General features: G+C 39.5%; 1 protein-coding gene across 1 annotated transcript in view; it reads left to right on the plus strand.

Moving 5' to 3' along the window:
- Positions 1 to 10716: 10716 nt before the first annotated feature.
- LOC135594717 (probable polygalacturonase) overlaps positions 10717 to 17866 on the plus strand; it is a 47334-nt gene continuing 40184 nt past the window's right edge. The window contains exons 1-3 of the mRNA XM_065085185.1: positions 10717 to 10812; positions 11067 to 11291; positions 14697 to 14931. Of these exons, the coding sequence (XP_064941257.1) occupies positions 10717 to 10812; positions 11067 to 11291; positions 14697 to 14931 (556 nt within the window). The remainder of the gene's footprint in view (positions 10813 to 11066; positions 11292 to 14696; positions 14932 to 17866) is intronic.

Genomic DNA, 17866 nt, shown 5'->3' on the forward strand with positions numbered 1-17866 from the left:
TGGGGGAGCCGTTAGCCACACGATCTGAGGAATGAGTGGAGCGAGCGTCTGCAACTTGCCCACCATGGCTTGCACTTGTTTGGTCAGGCTGAGGAATGCCTCGGGTGTCACGGTCGAGGGTCCCATGGTTAGTCCAATAATATGTGTATATTGGATCTTTTGAGACAATTATTGGTCTTAGAATGTAATTCTGATCGGTCAATAAAAATACATGTCAATATAATTTTTTTTTTTTTTTTTAGATTAGTTAATCTATCTTGGAAGGTAAAAATGGGTAGAGTAAACCTAATTTTATTTTATTTGAAATTAATGTCCTCTTCCTCTGCATGTAGGAAATGAATAAAATAAATCAATTAAATCACGAGAAGTGCTTCCATAGAAGTTAAACTTCCATTCATCTACATCTCTTGTTTCTTATTCCCATTCCTCCTTCCTATTGCAAGCTTTCTAATCTTTTCTATTGTAAGTTTTCCGATCCTTTCTATTGCAAGTGTTTCGATCTTTCCTATTGCAAGCTTTCTAATCTTTCCTATTGCAAGCATCCTAACCTTTCTTTACTACAATTTTATCTCTACATTTGCTTTGAATATGAGAAAATTTGAATTGTTCTAGCCTTGTATTTGATATATCTCCTGTTTATATGTAACAATTTGAATCTGTGAAACTTTCGAGATTCTGACCTTTCTACCTTGTTATGGTTATAACTTTATGCACTGACCTCTGATTTGGAGAAAACTTATTTGATCTGAATGTAGACTCATAATCCTTTCTTTCGATTGCTTATTTTAAGAATTCAGAGTAAGTTTGCCTGATCGAACTTCTATTTTAAATAACCCTACGAATTCTACAAAACAGGGATCGTAATTTTTGACCTTTGGATACTGAACTGTCTATAAGTCCCTGTTGGAAACTTTGATTTATTCCAAACTTATTTCATTTTAAACTAGACACGTAGATCTTTCATTTGATACTTAGATTGAAAGATTTAGAGTCCAAATACCTGCCCAGTTTTCTATTGAAGCTAACCCTATGAATTCTAAAAAATTGAGATTTGTTCTTTGATCTTGGGTTACTAAATCTATTGTAACTCTTTGTTGAAACTTCGATTCATACAAAAATTATTTTTTTTAAAATAAGATTGAAATATCTTTCACAATAGCTTTCTTGAGTATATTGGAGCATTATTGATAGTTTGAATCATTTATTCAATGTGTCTCTCAAATTCTGCTAGAAATCGAGCTTTTGTCGATTTCACATATTCTGGTTTTATTCCTTTGGAAATTGATTTCATTTAGCTTTCTTGTCCAATTAAGCTTTATATTACTGCTTTGAATTATTGTATGCTCTTGTTCTTAAAATTATTTACATTCTTGAAAACTATTGTGTAACGTTTATGTTATATCGTATTAACTCATATAGGCACATGTATATCCCATTATTCCGCATTTGCTTTCGATATATGCCTATTCCAGTTTCATTCCTTTGGACATTGAATTCTATCTAACCTTCTTATTTGAATTGAGTTATATATGATTGCTTGGAATTCTTGAATGCTCTTGCTTTCATTTCCTTTCAAATCTGAATACATTTGTGAAAGATTATACTTGCATCGTATTGACTCATAAAGGCGCATGTACATTTTGTTGTTTCGCATGTGCTTCCGATATGTGCTATTTATTGTTCATACTGTCCTTTTGTACTTTGGTGTTTGTGGGATACTGTGAACCTTTGCCAGAAATGGTAAAGGGAGTTATGCATAGAGCCTGCGATGCTCTTCTGGCCCCCTCTGACTTCACCTAGATGTGGGTGGATGGAGCTCCCAGACGTGGGAGACTTCTGTCTGGTGGTCATTCAAAAATGGATGAATCACATTCTGTCTGTGGTCCCACTACACTTTCTATTTATTTGATATAATATCCAGAGCTTTAGTTATGTATTTATGTATGCGCTTTGGATAAGAAAGATATGAATGCAACGTCAAATACGACGTTTCAGCTTCTATTTCGTATTCGTTCTTTGATATGCTCTGAAATGGTTCATATGTCATTGATTTGTTCTGAAATATTTCCTACGCTATTGATATGTTTCGAAATGCTCCCTATGCCTCTGAAATGTTTCTACGCCATTGATATGCTTTGAAATATTTCATATGCCATTGATATGTTCCGAAATGTTCTATTTGTCATTGATATGCTCCGAAACATTTCATACGCCGTTGATAAGCTCCGAAATGTTTCATTCGTTATTGATATGCTCCGATGATTCAATATTGTATTTATTCCACTTCCTTATTTATAGTATGGAAACATATTCATTTCCTCTTCATCTATCCAAATCTTTAACACTATTAGAGGGAAATAAGAGATCTAAGGAAGTGTTGGGTCCAGCCCATATGTGGGCTTGGACAATTGGGCCTATTGAGCCCAAATCACTAATTGAAAGAAAGGGCAAAAGGTGAGGGTAGCAAAAAAAATGAGAGCGTGCAGCGTGTGTGCAGATGAGCGTGCAGCAAGCGGCGGGGCAGAGAGAGAAAAGAGGAGAGAGAAGAAGAGAGAAAGATTAGGTTTCTGAGCTTTTTGCTTGACGATCGGTAGCCAAACGTTGTCGGTTCTAGCCCAAATTTTATGTGGAGAATCCTTGTAGCAAACTCTACAATCGTAACGGTGTTGATCTATAGTTTACCCTCTCTAAGGCACTTTCTTATCATATCCACTCTGTGAGACCTAGAATTCTCTTTTGAGGAGATCCATCCGATATGCTAGAGCCAAGATCTATGTTCTTGATGTTATTGTGATCCTCTGATTATTCTAAAGAAGACCTATTGTAAACCTATTATTATTATTATTGATAGTGGAAGTTTAAAATGGACTACGGTCCCGTGGATTTTCCCAGGGTTTTCCATGTTAAAAGATTTGGTCTCACTATGTGATTGATTATTTGCTCTATTATTTATGTTATGCTGGTTGATATTTTCATTTGGATATCAAGTTGGTATTTTGATGAGAAACCCATTTTGATACACAAAGAGGGAAAAGAATATTCTGCTTTAACAGGTTTTTTCCCAACAAGTGGTATCAAAGCAATAGGTTGTTTGGTGCTAGTTTTTCTTGTGTGATTGAAATGGAGTAATCAGATTGTATGATTAAATTGAACTCATCAAATTATTCCACTTGGAGGCGTCTAATGGAAGATTTGCTCTATTGCAAAGATTTATATAAGCCTATCAAGGTTAAAGATAAACCTTCTACTATGGATGATGAAGAATGGTAAGTTAAACATAGAAAAGCTATTGCCTATATTAGAAGATGGATGGATATAAACTTGCATGAGCATATTTCTGTTGAAACCAGAGCTGATGTTGTTTGGCAAAGGTTAGAAAATCTCTTTGCGAAAAAGACAGTGGGAAATATAATTTCTCTCCTCATAAGGCTTGTAAATTTGAAGTATAAAGATGGTGGTAACATTGTTGAGCATATAAGCCTATTTCAGAGTCTTGCAAACAAGTTGGTTGCTATGAAAATGAATATAGATGATGAGATGCAAGGATTACTACTTCTTAGCTCTTTACCAGAAAGTTGAGAAACTTATGTGGTGACTATTTGTAACTCCATGCCAGAGGGAACTCTTAATATAGATATGGTTAAAGATAGTTTGCTAAATGAAGATACTAGAAGGAAAGAACAGGGTGAATCTTCTTTTGGGGCATTTGTTACTGAAAAACGAAAAAAACGTGGAAGAAGTCATAGCAGAAACCCACATGGATATAGAAGAAGACCTAAGTCTAAAAGAGATATAAAATGTTTTCACTGTAACAGGCCAGGTCACATGAAGAAAGAGTGTAGGTTTTGGAAGCGAGAACAGAATGAAATGAAGAAAAATGTGAAAGAGACCAATACAGTTGCTGCTGAAGGTAATATCACTATTGTTTGTGATGAAGGTTGTGTTAGTCTTGTAGCTCAGGACAGTAACTAGATAATTGACTCTGGTGCTTCATTTCATGTTACTTCTCATGGTGATTTCTTTAGATCTTACACTGCTGGTGATTTTGGTAATGTCAGAATGGGAAACAGTGGTACATCTAAGATTGTGGGTATTGGAGATATTTGCTTGGAGACCAGTATTGGGAGCAAATTGATACTCAAAGATGTAAGGCATGTTCCAGATATTCGTCTTAACTTGATATCTACAGGTAGACTTGATGATGAGGGCTTTGCACACTATTTTGGTGAAAGCAAATGGAAACTCACTAAACGTTCTCTGATTGTGGCAAGAGGAAAGAAACTTAACTCTTTTTATGTCATGGAAGCTAAGTTACACAAAGGAGAGATTAATGAAATTCAAAAACGTGAAAGTATAGATCTTTGGCATAAGAGGCTTGGATATATCAGCGAGAAGGGACTTCAAACTCTTGCTAGAATGCAGTTCTTACCAGAGTTGCAAGGTACATCTCTTAAATCTTGTAATCATTGCTTAGCTGGAAAAACACAGAGTTGCATTTCAGACATATCCATCATCTAGAAGATCAGATGTTATTGATTTAGTTTATACTGATATTTGTACTATGCAAACTATAACTCTTGGAGGTGTTCTTTATTTTGTTACTTTTATTGATGACTATTCTAGAAAAGTGTGAGCTTTTGCTTTGAAATCTAAAGACCAAGTACTCGATGTTTTCAAGGAGTTTCATGTAAGTGTTGAAAGAGAAACTAGCAGAAAACTAAAGTGTATTCGATCAGATAATGATGACAAGTACAGGGGTCCTTTTGAGAATTATTATAGGTTTCATAATATCAGGCTTGAGAAAACAATTCCTAAAACTCCTCAACAGAACGGTGTGGCAGAAAGGATGAATAGAATCATTTAAGAAAGGATTACGTGCATGCTTTCCCATGCCAAGTTACCAAAGTCATTTTGGGGGGAGGCTATGAGAACTACAGTTGATCTGATAAATCTTTCTCCATCAGTTCCACTGAAAGGTGATGTTCTAGAGAGAGTATGGAGAGGAAAAGATATATCTTATAATTACTTAAGAGTCTTTGGGTGTAAAGCATTTGTTCATATTCCCAAAGATGAGAAGTCCAAGCTTGATAGTAAAGCAAAAGCATGTATCTTCTTGGGATATGGTCATGAAGAGTTTGGGTACAGATTATTGGATCCAGTGAACAAGAAGATTATTAGAAGCAGAGATGTTGTGATTCTTTAAGACCAATTGTTTGATGATGGTGATAATATTAAGCAGCCAGAAACTTCTGTTTATATTCCTTGGAGTCTGGGTCCAGTTCCTTCACCTATAGTTCATGATGATCATGGGGGAGATGAACAAGAAGATTGTAGTGAGAATACCAGTGATGAAACACCAACAGTTGATGATACTGAACTAACTAAACAAGCACCTCCACCACCAGTTGAGATTCCATTAAGAAGATCCACTAGAGAGTGACAACCATCTACCAGATATCCTCCACTTGAGTATTTTATGCTTACTGATGGGGGAGAGCCAGAAACTTACCAAGAAGCTATTCTACATGAGAATAAGAATGAATGGGTTAAAGCCATGCAAGAAGAGATGAGATCCTTGCTTGAGAACCACACCTATGACTTGGTAAATGTTGAATCTCGGATTTTGATGATGAAGTCAATTGTCATTTGTTGTCTAATGTATGTGTTGAGATAAGTGTGCAGGATTAACTACGATGAAAGTAAGACATGCAGCAGGAGTTGCGCCGGAGTCATGACAATGATCACGTTGGGAGTTCGAGAGCTCGACGGAAGTTCGGACAGTCGTCGGAGGTTCTGTAGGAACAAATCCGAGAAGTCCAAAAGCTTGCCAAAGGAGCTCGTCGGAACTTGCCAAGTGGATCGTCGCAGTCCAGGAGTTTGCCGGAAGTCCGCAGGAGCATCACCGAGGGTTCATCGGATGATCGACGGAAGTTCGCCGGAAACTCGCCGGAAGAAGCGAGTGACGCACCGAAGCAAGCTGCAGAATATGTATTAGGAAATAATCGTAGTTAGCACTTTGATTAAGTTAGAAATGGGAGGTGATCCCATTAGCTTAATCCTGGGGCAATTGGGCCCCTGAAGAACTCAAATTGGGTCGAATGGTTCAACCCATTTTGACCCAGGTTGCTGTGGGAGGTGCAACCGCCCAAGCAGGGAGGTAGCACCGCCCAGGCTATGTCTCCCAGCGAGACTGGGCGGTGCAACCGCCCCAACCAAGAGGTGCAACCGCCCAGGGCTCAGTCTCCGAGCGAGACTGGGCGGTGCAACCTCCTCTGTCAGGAGGTAGCACCGCCAGAGCTCAAGTTTCGAGCTCTGCCAGGCGGTGCAACCTCTCCAGTCAGGCGGTGCAACCGCCTGAGCTCGGTCTTCGAGCTCTAGCAGAGAGGTGCAACCGCCCCTGACAGAGGTGGCACCGCCCAGAGGCTCAGTCTTCGAGCTCTGCCAAGCGGTGCAACCTCTCCAGTCAGGAGGTGCAACCGCCTGATCCCGGAATTCCGAGATTTGATCGTTTTGAGCTCCAAATTTGAACTGGGTTGGGGCTTATAAATACCCCACCCAATCAGCACTGAAAAGATACAGACCTACACTGAATTCTTGATCTTTTCTGTGATTCTAAGAGCTCAAATTTGTATAAAGTCCAAATGTTCTCCTCTTTCTGTTCTTCAAGTCTTGAGTTGTAAAGAGAGGAGAGAAAGGTTCTGTAAGGGTTGTCTCCTGAGCCCGTCAAAAGGAGTGAAACTGTAAAAGGGCAGTTGGCCTTCGCCTATTGAAGGAAGGCCTCTAGTTGACGTCGGTGACCTCGTCGGTGGAGGAAGCCACAAGTGGAGTAGGTCAAGACTGACCGAACCACTCTAAATCTCTGGTTTGCTTTTATTTTGAGCACGTTATCATTACTGCAAACCTCCTACATAGCTACTGCTCTCTGCGCTTTTACGAAAAAGTTTCTAAGTTCTGATCTTTCCGAATCTGCATTCAGACGTAAATCGGTGTTTTCATACGATCTTTACATTGCAGTTTACATTTACGTTTTGATTCTACTTATAACTGCAAACTATCTTCTGCGCTTTTACGAACGAGTTTCCTTGTAGTTTACGTTTACGTTTTGATTTATAACTGCAAACTGTCTTCTGCGCTTTTACGTACGAGTTTCTTTGCAGTTTACGTTTACGTTTTGATTCCATTTATAACTACAAACTGCGCTTAGACGCAATCTGATCTTAGACGTAAACTGCGCTTAGACGCAAACTGTGTTTAGACGCAAACTGTGCTTAGACGCAAACTGCGCTTAGACGCAATCTGAGCTTAGACGCAATCTGTATTTAGACGCAAACTGCGTTTAGACACAAACTGTGTTTAGACGTAAACTGCACTTAATCATAAGTAATCTTAGAATCAGCTTTTGCATCAAAATAGTTTTTATCGAACGAATGCAGCTTTCGTTTTTAATCGCTGAAAGATTTCCGCTGCACTAATTCACCCCCCCCCCCTCTTCGTGCTCTCGATCCTAACAGTAAAGTTGCCTAAAGAGAAGAAAGCTCTCAAGAATAAGTGGGTTTACAAATTGAAGACTGAAAACAATAGCTCACAACAAAGATACAAGGCACGACTAGTTGTGAAATGATTCAGTCAGAAAAAAAGGTATTGACTTTGAAGAAATATTTTCTCCAATTGTGAAAATGTCCTCTATCCGAGTTGTTCTTGGTTTGGCTGCCCGCTTGAATTTAGAAGTTGAGCAACTTCATGTAAAAACAGCATTTCTTCATGGTGAGTTAGAAGAAGAAATTTATATGGAGCAACCAGAAGGTTTCAAAGTCAAGGGAAAAGAAAATATGGTGTGTAAGCTTAGGAAAAGCTTATATGGACTCAAATAGGCACCTAGACAGTGGTATAAGAAGTTTGATTCCTTTATGATGAGCCAAGGGTATGATAGAACCACATCTGATCATTGTGTGTTTATGAAGAAATTTTCAGATGATGATTTTATTATTTTATTATTATATATTGATGATATGCTGATTGTTGGCCATGATGTTGGAAAAATCGGAAAGCTTAAAAGAGAGCTAAGTAAGTCTTTTGCCATGAAAGACTTGGGATCGGTGAAACAAATACTTGGCATGAAGATTCTTCGTGATAGGAAGAAAAGGAAGATTTGGCTATCTCAGGAGACTTACATTGAAAAGGTTCTTGAAAGATTCAACATGAGTAAAGCCAAAGCAGTTTGTTCTCCACTTGCAGGACATTTCAAGCTTAGTTCGAAACAATGTCCTACAAGTAGAAAGAAAGAAAAATGTCCAGAGTGCCTTACTCATCTGCAGTAGGCAGTTTGATGTATGCTATGGTTTATACTAGGCCAAATATAGCTCATGCAGTTGGAGTTGTCAACCGATTTCTCTCTAATCCTGAAAAGGAATATTGGGCAGCAATGAAATGGATATTAAGATATCTAAGAGGTACTTCCAAGTTATGTTTATGTTTTGGCAGTGATGAACCTGTGTTAGAAGGTTACACAGATGCAGACATGGCAGGTAATACTGATTCCAAGAAGGCTACTTCGGGATTCTTGATGACATTTGCAGGAGGAGCAGTCTCTTAGCAGTCTAAGTTACAGAAGTGTGTTGCTTTATCAACCACAGAATCAAAATACATAGCAATTACTGAAGCCTGTAAGGAAGTTTTATGGATGAAAAAGTTTCTACAGGAATTGGACTTGAAACAGGAAGGATATACTATTTACTGTGACAGTCAGAGTGTCATTCACCTCTCCAAGAATTCAACATATAATTCTAGATCCAAGCATATTGATATGAGATATCATTGGATTCGTGATGTGCTTGAGTTGAAAGAATTACAATTGGAAAAAGTGCATACCAATGAGAATGGTTTAGATATGTTGACAAAGTCTTTACCTAAAGAGTAGCTTGAAGCATGTAAGCAAAGTGCGGGCTTGGTACAGCCCATCATATGAGCTGGAGGGGGAGAATTGTTGGGTCCAGCCCAAATGTGGGCTTGGAGAATTGGGTCTATTAAGCCCAAATCAATAATTGAAAGAAAGGGCAAAAGGTGAGGGTAGCAAAAAAAATGAGAGCGTGCAGCGTGTGTGTGTGCAGATGAGCATGCAGCAAGCTGCGGCGCAGAGAGAGAAAAGAGGAGAGAGAAGGAGAGAGAAAGATTAGGTTTCTGAGTTTTCTGCTTGATGATCGGCAGCCAAACGTTGTCAGTTTTGGCCCAAATTTTATGTGGAGAATCCTTGCAGCAAACTCTACAATCCTAACGGTGTTGATCTATAGTTTACCCTCTCTAAGGTACTTTCCTGCTATATCTACTCTTTGAGACCTAGAATTCTCTTTTTAGGAGATCCATCCGATATGCTAAAGCCAAGATCTATGTTCTTGATGTTATTGTGATCCTCTGATTATTCTAGAGAAGACCTATTGTAAACCTGTTATCATTATTATTGATAGTGGAAGTTTAAAATGGACTACGGTCTCGTGGTTTTTTCCACACTGGGTTTTCCACGTTAAAAGATTTGGTCTCACTGTGTGATTGATTATTTACTCTATTATTTATGTTGTGCTAGTTGATATTTTCATTTAGATATCAAGTTGGTATTTTGATGAGGAACCCATTTTGATACACAAAAAAGGGAAAAGAATATTCCGCTTTAATAGGTTTTTTCCCAGTAGGAAGAACATAGGTTGGACTTTATTAGTAATAAGTAAATATTTTGTACGTAAAAAAATCAAGATATTAGGGGGATAAACACCAATCAAAAAATATGAGACAATCCAAAAAACACTTGATTATGATCAAATTTATAAGCTGACTTGGATATCGAGCATTTACTTATAAGAACTAAATTAGTTGCAACCCTAGAAAATAGAATTTAGTAAATCTTTTCTTACATAGAGTCATTATATATGATATGTTGAGATATGTATGAAAAGTAGATTTTATACGGATCTATTTTTACCATTCATTTCATTCTTGCTCGAGTCGAATGATGAAAAATTATCATATTTGGTTCCTTTAGGGGGTGGATCCATAAGAATTCACTTATCCCAATAACAAAAAAACTTGACTAGAACGATACTATATTAAGAGGAAGTTCGCAGGGTGGCCATGGAAGGCCTAGGTCGCATGCTGATGAGGAAGTTCTACTCGAACTCCCTAGTGAGCTGGTCAAAGGACAAGACCGAAGATTGGTGCAGTCAATTGAACCACGCTCGTACCGGTCCCCTAAGAGTGGTCGGAAATGCCCGGCACATCAATGCATCGGAGGTGCCATAGAGGGCCATCTAAGCCCAAAATGCGGAGACATGCTCCGCGGCATCGGAGCCGTCGTCATATGTCTCCAATGCCGACAGCCTAAAGTTGAGGGGTACCGACTTGTCCTGTACTTCCTGTGTGAAAGGGGACCTACCTAAGCCGCCTTCGCTAGACTCGCTCGGTGATTTTTGGAACTCGCGCTAGAACTCGTCCAAGCGTTGGTTGACCCGGGATAGTTGGGCCCTGAGCGAGACGTCCGCCAAGTCAAACGATACGGTGTCAGGCTCGAAGTGGGGTAGTGTTACTTAGCAGGGTGCGGGTATGCTCTGCTCGGGCAGACCTCTCGGGTCCGTCGCTTGCTCTCGGGCTTCCCCCATCCCGACTTGCTACCCACTCGGCCTCTGTCGGGTCAGGTCAATTGGGGGAGCCGCTAGCCACACGATATGAGGAATGAACGGAGCGAGCGTCTGCATCATGCCCACCCTGGCTTGCACTTATTTGGTTAGGCTGAGGAATGCCTCAAGTGTCACAGCCGAGGGTCCCGTGGTTAGTTCAAGCGGTGACAACCCTGGGTCATTGAATAGGTGCCAGTAGCGATCTAGCGTCGAGGCCGGGATCCCCCCATCTCCGAGGGTGGGGAGGGACTGATTTCCGGGCTCGACGGAGGGGAGACCGGTCGGTGGTTCTCCCTCGGGGAGAGCTTCTACGACATGCTTCTACGACATGGCCCTCCTTCTAGCGCCAAAATATTAGTGAACAAGTATACCATGGCTGATGAGTTAGCACGGTTTGGTCCATAGGTCAATGTTAGGAGCCTTCTGTCGAGTGAGCTGGATGACGAGGTGGTCGTGCCCTCGGGAAGGGATGCTTGTTGGCGTTGGTCAGGCTCCGACCGATTGACGGCTCGTCCTTGCGCATTGGATGGCGACCCTTGGGTTGAGACGCTTGCGGCTCGCGAGTGGTCATTCGCTTGCAGAAATGGCCCTCATAGGGCGATCCCCGACTTTGGCCCCTTCGATGAGCAAGTTAGTAGTGGGTGGAATGTTTTCTATTTTTCTTCCTTCCTCTCCCCTCTGGCCGGATGCTGGCCAGGGGCTTTATACTATTGTACGAGGGTTAATAGCACGTCGGTTCGACGTGGCCGCTGACTCTCGAGGGATGGGACGACACTTATGACCCTCTCGGGATGGGACATATGGAATAACTTCTTGGTACAGTTCTGACTTAACATGTTGCTTCAGCTGTGATGTATCTTGGGCCCAAAATACACCGTATCAAATAATACTATATTAAGAGCTAAAATGGCTAAAGAGATAGGGCATAATTATTATGAAGAACCCGCATGGCCCAATGATATTTTATATTTTTTTCAGTAGTAATTCTAGGTACTATTGCATGTAATGTAGGCTTGGTAATTCTAGAACCATCATTAGTAATGTAGGCTTTGAAAATATTACCCAAATGGTACTTCGTTCCTGTATTATAAATACTCCGTACAATGCCCAATAAGTTATTAGGTATTTTTTTTAATGGTTTGAATACCAATGAGATTATTCACAGCACTTTTTTTAAAGAATATTAATAAATTTTAAAATCTATTTCATCATCCAATAGCTACAATAGTCTTTTTGATTAGCAGCTCTTTTGTTAGGTATTGGGGCAACATTATCTATTGATAAATCGCTAACTTTAAGTATTTTTTAACTTAATTCAACTGTGAAATACCTGGATATAAGTATCTAAGAATAGTGACTTCATAGTTACTATTCTTAGATACATTAATTTGATTATGATTATTTCATGAAAATACATATTGTACCAAAAAGATTAAAAATAATATTTCTTCTTTCTTTACAAAATTTTTCTTTCTATTTTTATTAGAAAAAGAAGATGAAATAATTGTAATGGATTTAAAATGAAAACTTATTCTTAGATAAACCAATTGTGAAATGCTTTTGTAGAGTGTCCAAAATCTCTTTTACATCTTCTATGTGAACATATTCAATTCTCATAGGATCTTCTTGACTCTTATTTAAAGGGTCCAATAATATGTGTGTATTGGATCTTTTGAGACAATTATTGGTCTTAGAATGTAATTCTGATTGGTCAATAAAAATACATGTCAATATAATTTTTTTTAGGTTAGTTAATCTATCTTGGAAGGTAAAAATGGGTAGAGTAAACCTATTTTTATTTTATTTGAAAATAATGTCCTCTTCCTCTACATGTAGGAAATGAATAAAATAAATCAATTAAATCACGAGAAGTGCTTCCATAGAAGTTAAACTTCCATTCATCTACATCTCTTGTTTTTTATTCCCATTCTCATAAGAATGAATACTATGATTCACATTTCGAATACTATACTAATACTATTATTTAATCATACAATACTAATACTATTATTTAATCATATCATTGAATCATTTATTTCTCTTTAAATCATTTGTTACATCACATACAAAACTTAATTATATACCACTTGTATGAATGGCTCGTAATATGACTAGCAATTGCCACTAATCATTATATCATCACATTATAGTTTATGCCTTAATGGTATAAACTATATTGTCATGATATAAGAAGTACTGTAGGGGCAAATATTGTTAGTCAAGAAAGCCAGGTAGAATCATGACGTAGGCAAGAAAAAAAATAAATTTAAACTAAAAAATAAAAATGAACCATGTCATAACTTCTCAACGAAAGTGATATTGCCACAAAGAAAGAAGAAAAAAATGCCTATCAAGGAGCACGAACTTGGTAGATCCTACATAACATTATAGAAGTCCAACAAAAAATGAAAGTGTTAAAAGGGTGCAATCTGATGTAAGACATGTGGAAAGATGCTATATTATACAAGGCTACCGTATCAGATGATGTGAGCACCAATGAAATTTTTTTTTTTTCACATTTAGATAAGAATTTAAATCGATAATATATATGAATAATTTATGCATCATAAATCAGAAAATAAAAGATCTAAGGTATTTAATCTCAAGAACATAGGTTATGATATCAATTGTAAACATAAAATCTGTAATATTCTATATGTAATATGAAAAAAAATTAATTCAGAATTAAAATTAAATAATAATATATCGGATCTACAATGTATATCTTTCGATTTCATCTGGAAAGAACTTTATGAAATCTACAAGGACACCATCTTCGAATCTAAAACCCACTATATATCAATCTAAAAAGAGAACTAGATTCTCTTTTTTCACTCTTTATATTTTTTTTCATATGACAACTTAGATTCGAAAGTTCAATAAAACAAAATAAGTATTAAAAAGGTATAATCTTGCAATTTACCCTAGTTGGATGTGATACTAGTTACAAGGCTTCTATATCAGATAATGTAAGAACCAATTAAAAAAGAAATTCTCATGATATGGTTCAACGTATTGCTAGAATAACAATAATTTCAGAAAAAAAAATATGCCAAAGGGTCAAGCCAAAACATTATAATGATAATAAATAGGGGTGAAAATATTATAATGATAACAAATAGGTCTAGTGTCATGATTAAGAAAGTAGCAACCATTGTACAAGCCTATAAGGGCCAACTTAAAATAAATTAATCTTAATATGATGATAATCAATCCATTTAAGTTTATTAGAGCAGAGAGACAGATTAATTCATGATAGCTTTTGTCAAGTACAAATGGTTAAGAGTTTACGATTTTATTATTGTGGTAACAAAAGACTTATGTGTTGCTCAATAATATGTCAACTAAAATATATCATTGGAGTAGGACAAATCACATTTTAAAGGAGAGACCAGACCAGACTGTCTCAACAAACATGTTATTTTCAACCAAGGATAATATAACCAAGGTTCGCCGTACCGTACCGTACCGGCGTTTCGACCCGCGCTCGGTACGGTACGGTACGGGTGTGCCGACCGGTATACCGAGGTGTACCGAGCGGTACACCCGGGTATGCCGAGCACTGTAGTAGTGCTACAGTGCTACAGTACTGCTACAGTACCGGAACGGTAAGAGGCGGTCCGCGTACCGAATGTCTGTCGGACCGGTACGTACCGCCCGTACCGGGCGGTACTGTTCGGTACGGCAAACCATGAATATAACTATCTAAAGTTATGCATACTCAAGTTTGCAGTATAAATAATCTATAATTAGCTCGAATCAACATACTGAAATTAACTAATACATAATTTATAATTAGCCTTCCTCTCTCTCTCTCTCTCTCTCTCTCTCTCTCTCTCTCTCTCCATCTCTTTCTATATATAGAACAAGAGCCGAGCCGTGGAAGCATTCTGTTTCTGACACATCTCTTTGACAATGGAGCACTCGCAGCCAATATTCCGTGTAACACCTCTTCTCCTTTTCTTTTCTTTTTCCCAGTAATCCTATCTCAAAGCTTTAATCCTTCAAACTCCAACTTTTCTCAGTTACGTGCAGGTGTTGATGATTTTAGTGCTGTGGACGGTGGTAACGACGGCGTACATAGGGATCGCTAAGGGCCATCGCCACCATCGGCGGGCAGGTGGTGCGACGGAGCTAGAAGCCTTGCACTTCGCGGCGGCGGGGGCAGGAGGATGTCGGGCCCACATGGCCAGCCTGACGGACTTCGGCGGGGTGGGCGACGGGGTGACCTCCAACACGGCGGCCTTTGCAGCGGCCGTGGCCAACCTCAGTACTTCATGAGTGAAAGGGGACTTGCCTGAGCCACCTTCGTTGGACTCACTCTGTGATTTTTGGAACTCGCGCTGGAACTCGTCTAAGAATTGGTTGACCCGGGACAGCTAGGCCCTGAGCGAGTCGTCCGCCGAGTCAAACGATACGATGTCACGCTCGAAGTGGGGTAGTGTGACTTAGTAGGGTGCGGGTATGCTCTGCTCGGGCGAACCTCTCGGGTCTGTCGCTTGCTCTTGAGCTTCCCCTATCCCGACTTGCTCTCCACGCGACCTCTGTCGGGTCAGGTCAGTTGGGGGACCCGCTAGCCACACGATATGAGGAATGAGTAGAGTGGGCGTCTACATCATGCCTGCCATGGCTTGCATTAGCTTGGTCAGGCTGAGGAACACCTTGGGTGTCACGACCGAGGGTCCCATGGTTAGTACGAGGGGCGACAACCCTGAGTCATTGAAAAGGTGCCAGTAGCGATCTGGCGTCGAGGCCGGGATCCCCCCATCTCCGAGGGTGGGGAGGGGCTGATTTTCGAGCTCGACGGAGGGGAGACTAGTCGGTGGTTCTCCCTCGGGGAGAGCTTCTACTGATGGGGATATAAAGAGGAATAACATTTGTATATGAACAAATACTAGAAGACCATAATACGCAACGGAATTAAATAGAAGCACAATCAAACAGAACACCAAGATATACGTGGAAAACCCCTTCAATGTGAAGGGTAAAAACCACGGGGCAAACTAGAGATAATCCACTATGAGAATAATGAATATACAAATCTCAATCTCTTGCCCTAAACCCTAGCAACAATCACAAGAGAATAACTAGGATACAAGGATCACGTCACTATCCACAATATCTAAAACCTCCCCAAGTAATCACAGCAAGAGTCTACTGTAGATTTGATCTAACCTGAGATGAGAACACTTCTAGATAATTGAGAACAGTCTCTCTACGTTGTCCTTGTCTTCTTCCCTTTCTTTCTCTACCTTTTCTGCCTTGTTCTCCTTCTTCTCTTTGGAATCCCATGGCTGTGAAGATCTGCCTCGTTGCTGCCTTTTTATAGCCTTTTTCTGCTTCTAAAACGCAGCCACCACACCCCCTAATCTTAATTAGGGTTAGGTTAAGAGGGGGTGTGGGCTGCCCTAGCCCACATGGGCTGAATATGGGCTATCAGCCCAACAACCTCCCCCTTCAGCCCATAAGGGAGGCTGTCCCATGACTCCTCAATGTGAAGCCATGCCAACCAGCTATCGGCATATCTCCTGTCTTTCTTTTGGTAAGGTCTTCGTCAACATGTCTGCTCCGTTGTCATCTGTATGAATTTTCTGAAGCTGCAACTGCTTCTCTTCAAATACATTTCGAATCCAGTGGTATGTGACATCTATATGCTTTGATTTTGAATGAAACATTGGGTTCTTACACAAATGGATGGCACTCTGGCTGTCACAATGCACCACATAATTTTTCTGTTTCAGCCCCAATTCTTGTAAGAATTCTTTCATCCATAACATTTCTTTGCATACCTCTGTAGCAGCAATATATTCTGCTTCTGTGGTAGAGAGAGCAATACACCTTTGCAACCTAGATTGCCATGACACAGTTCCCCCTGCAAAAGTAAGTACATAACCTGAAGTAGACTTTCTCGTATCTATATCTCTTGCCATATCTGCATTTGTGTAACCTGTCAACACATGTGGTCCACCTCCAAAGCTTAAACAAACCTTAGAGCTCCCTCTGAGATATCTAAAAATCCACTTCACTGCTGCCCAGTGCTCTTTGCCTGGATTTGCAAGAAATCTGCTAGTAACACCCACTGCATATGCGATGTCCGGCCTCGTACATACCATTGCATACATTAAACTTCCAACTGCTGAAGCATAAAGAACCTTTTGCATTTTCTCCTTCTCCTCATCACTTGACGGACTCTGTTCTGAGCACAACTTGAAGTGACCTGCAAGAGGAGAACCAACTGGTTTTGCGTTGCTCATACTAAATCTTTCCAATACCTTCTCGATGTATTTCTCCTATGACAACCAAATCTTCTTGTTTTCCCTATCACGGAAAATCTGCATGCCTAGTATTTGCTTTGCTGGCCCCATGTCCTTCATTGCAAAAGTCTCACTCAGTTCCTTCTTCAACCTGTCAATTTTAGACATCTTTCCCAAGAATAAGCATGTCATCAACATAAAGTAAGAGAATAATAAAATACTCACCAAACCATTTGATGTACACACAATGATTTGAAGTCATTCTTTTGTATCCATTTTCTGTCATAAATGAATCAAATTTTCTATACCACTGTCTTGGAGCTTGCTTTAGCCCATACAAGCTATTCTTCAACTTGCAGACAAAATTATCTTTACCTTTGACTTTGAAGCCTTCTGGTTGCTCCATATAAATTTCCTCCTCCAAATCACCATGAAGGAAAGCTGTCTTCACATCTAGCTGCTCATCCTCCAAGTCATGGCTAGCAGCAATACCAAGAGCAACACGAATAGAAGACATTTTAACAACAGGAGAGAAAATCTCTTCAAAGTCAATACATTTCTTTTGACAAAAGCCTTTCACAACCAATCTAGCTTTGTACTTTAGTTGAGAACAATATTCTTGAGTCTTCAACCTAAAAACCCACTTGTTCTTCAAGGCCTTCATTCCATTTGGTAGCAGCACCAAATTATAAGTGTGGTTCTTCTGAAGAGCATCCATCTCTTCCTGCATAGCAACTAACCACTTCTCTTTCTGCTCACTTTCAATTACTTCTTGGTAACTCTCTAGTTCATCTGCATCAGTAAGCATCACATACTCATCTGTAGAGTATCTTCTAGAAGGTTGACGTTGTCTAGAAGATCTTCTCAACTGAGGTTCTGTTGGAACTTGCTCTCCTACTTCTTCTTACTCAACATGTCTTGCAGGTAGGTCAACATCATGCTCTACACTAT

The sequence above is a fragment of the Musa acuminata genome, chromosome BXJ1-2 (assembly GCF_036884655.1).
Source record: "Musa acuminata AAA Group cultivar baxijiao chromosome BXJ1-2, Cavendish_Baxijiao_AAA, whole genome shotgun sequence".
NCBI classification, from domain to species: domain Eukaryota; kingdom Viridiplantae; phylum Streptophyta; class Magnoliopsida; order Zingiberales; family Musaceae; genus Musa; species Musa acuminata.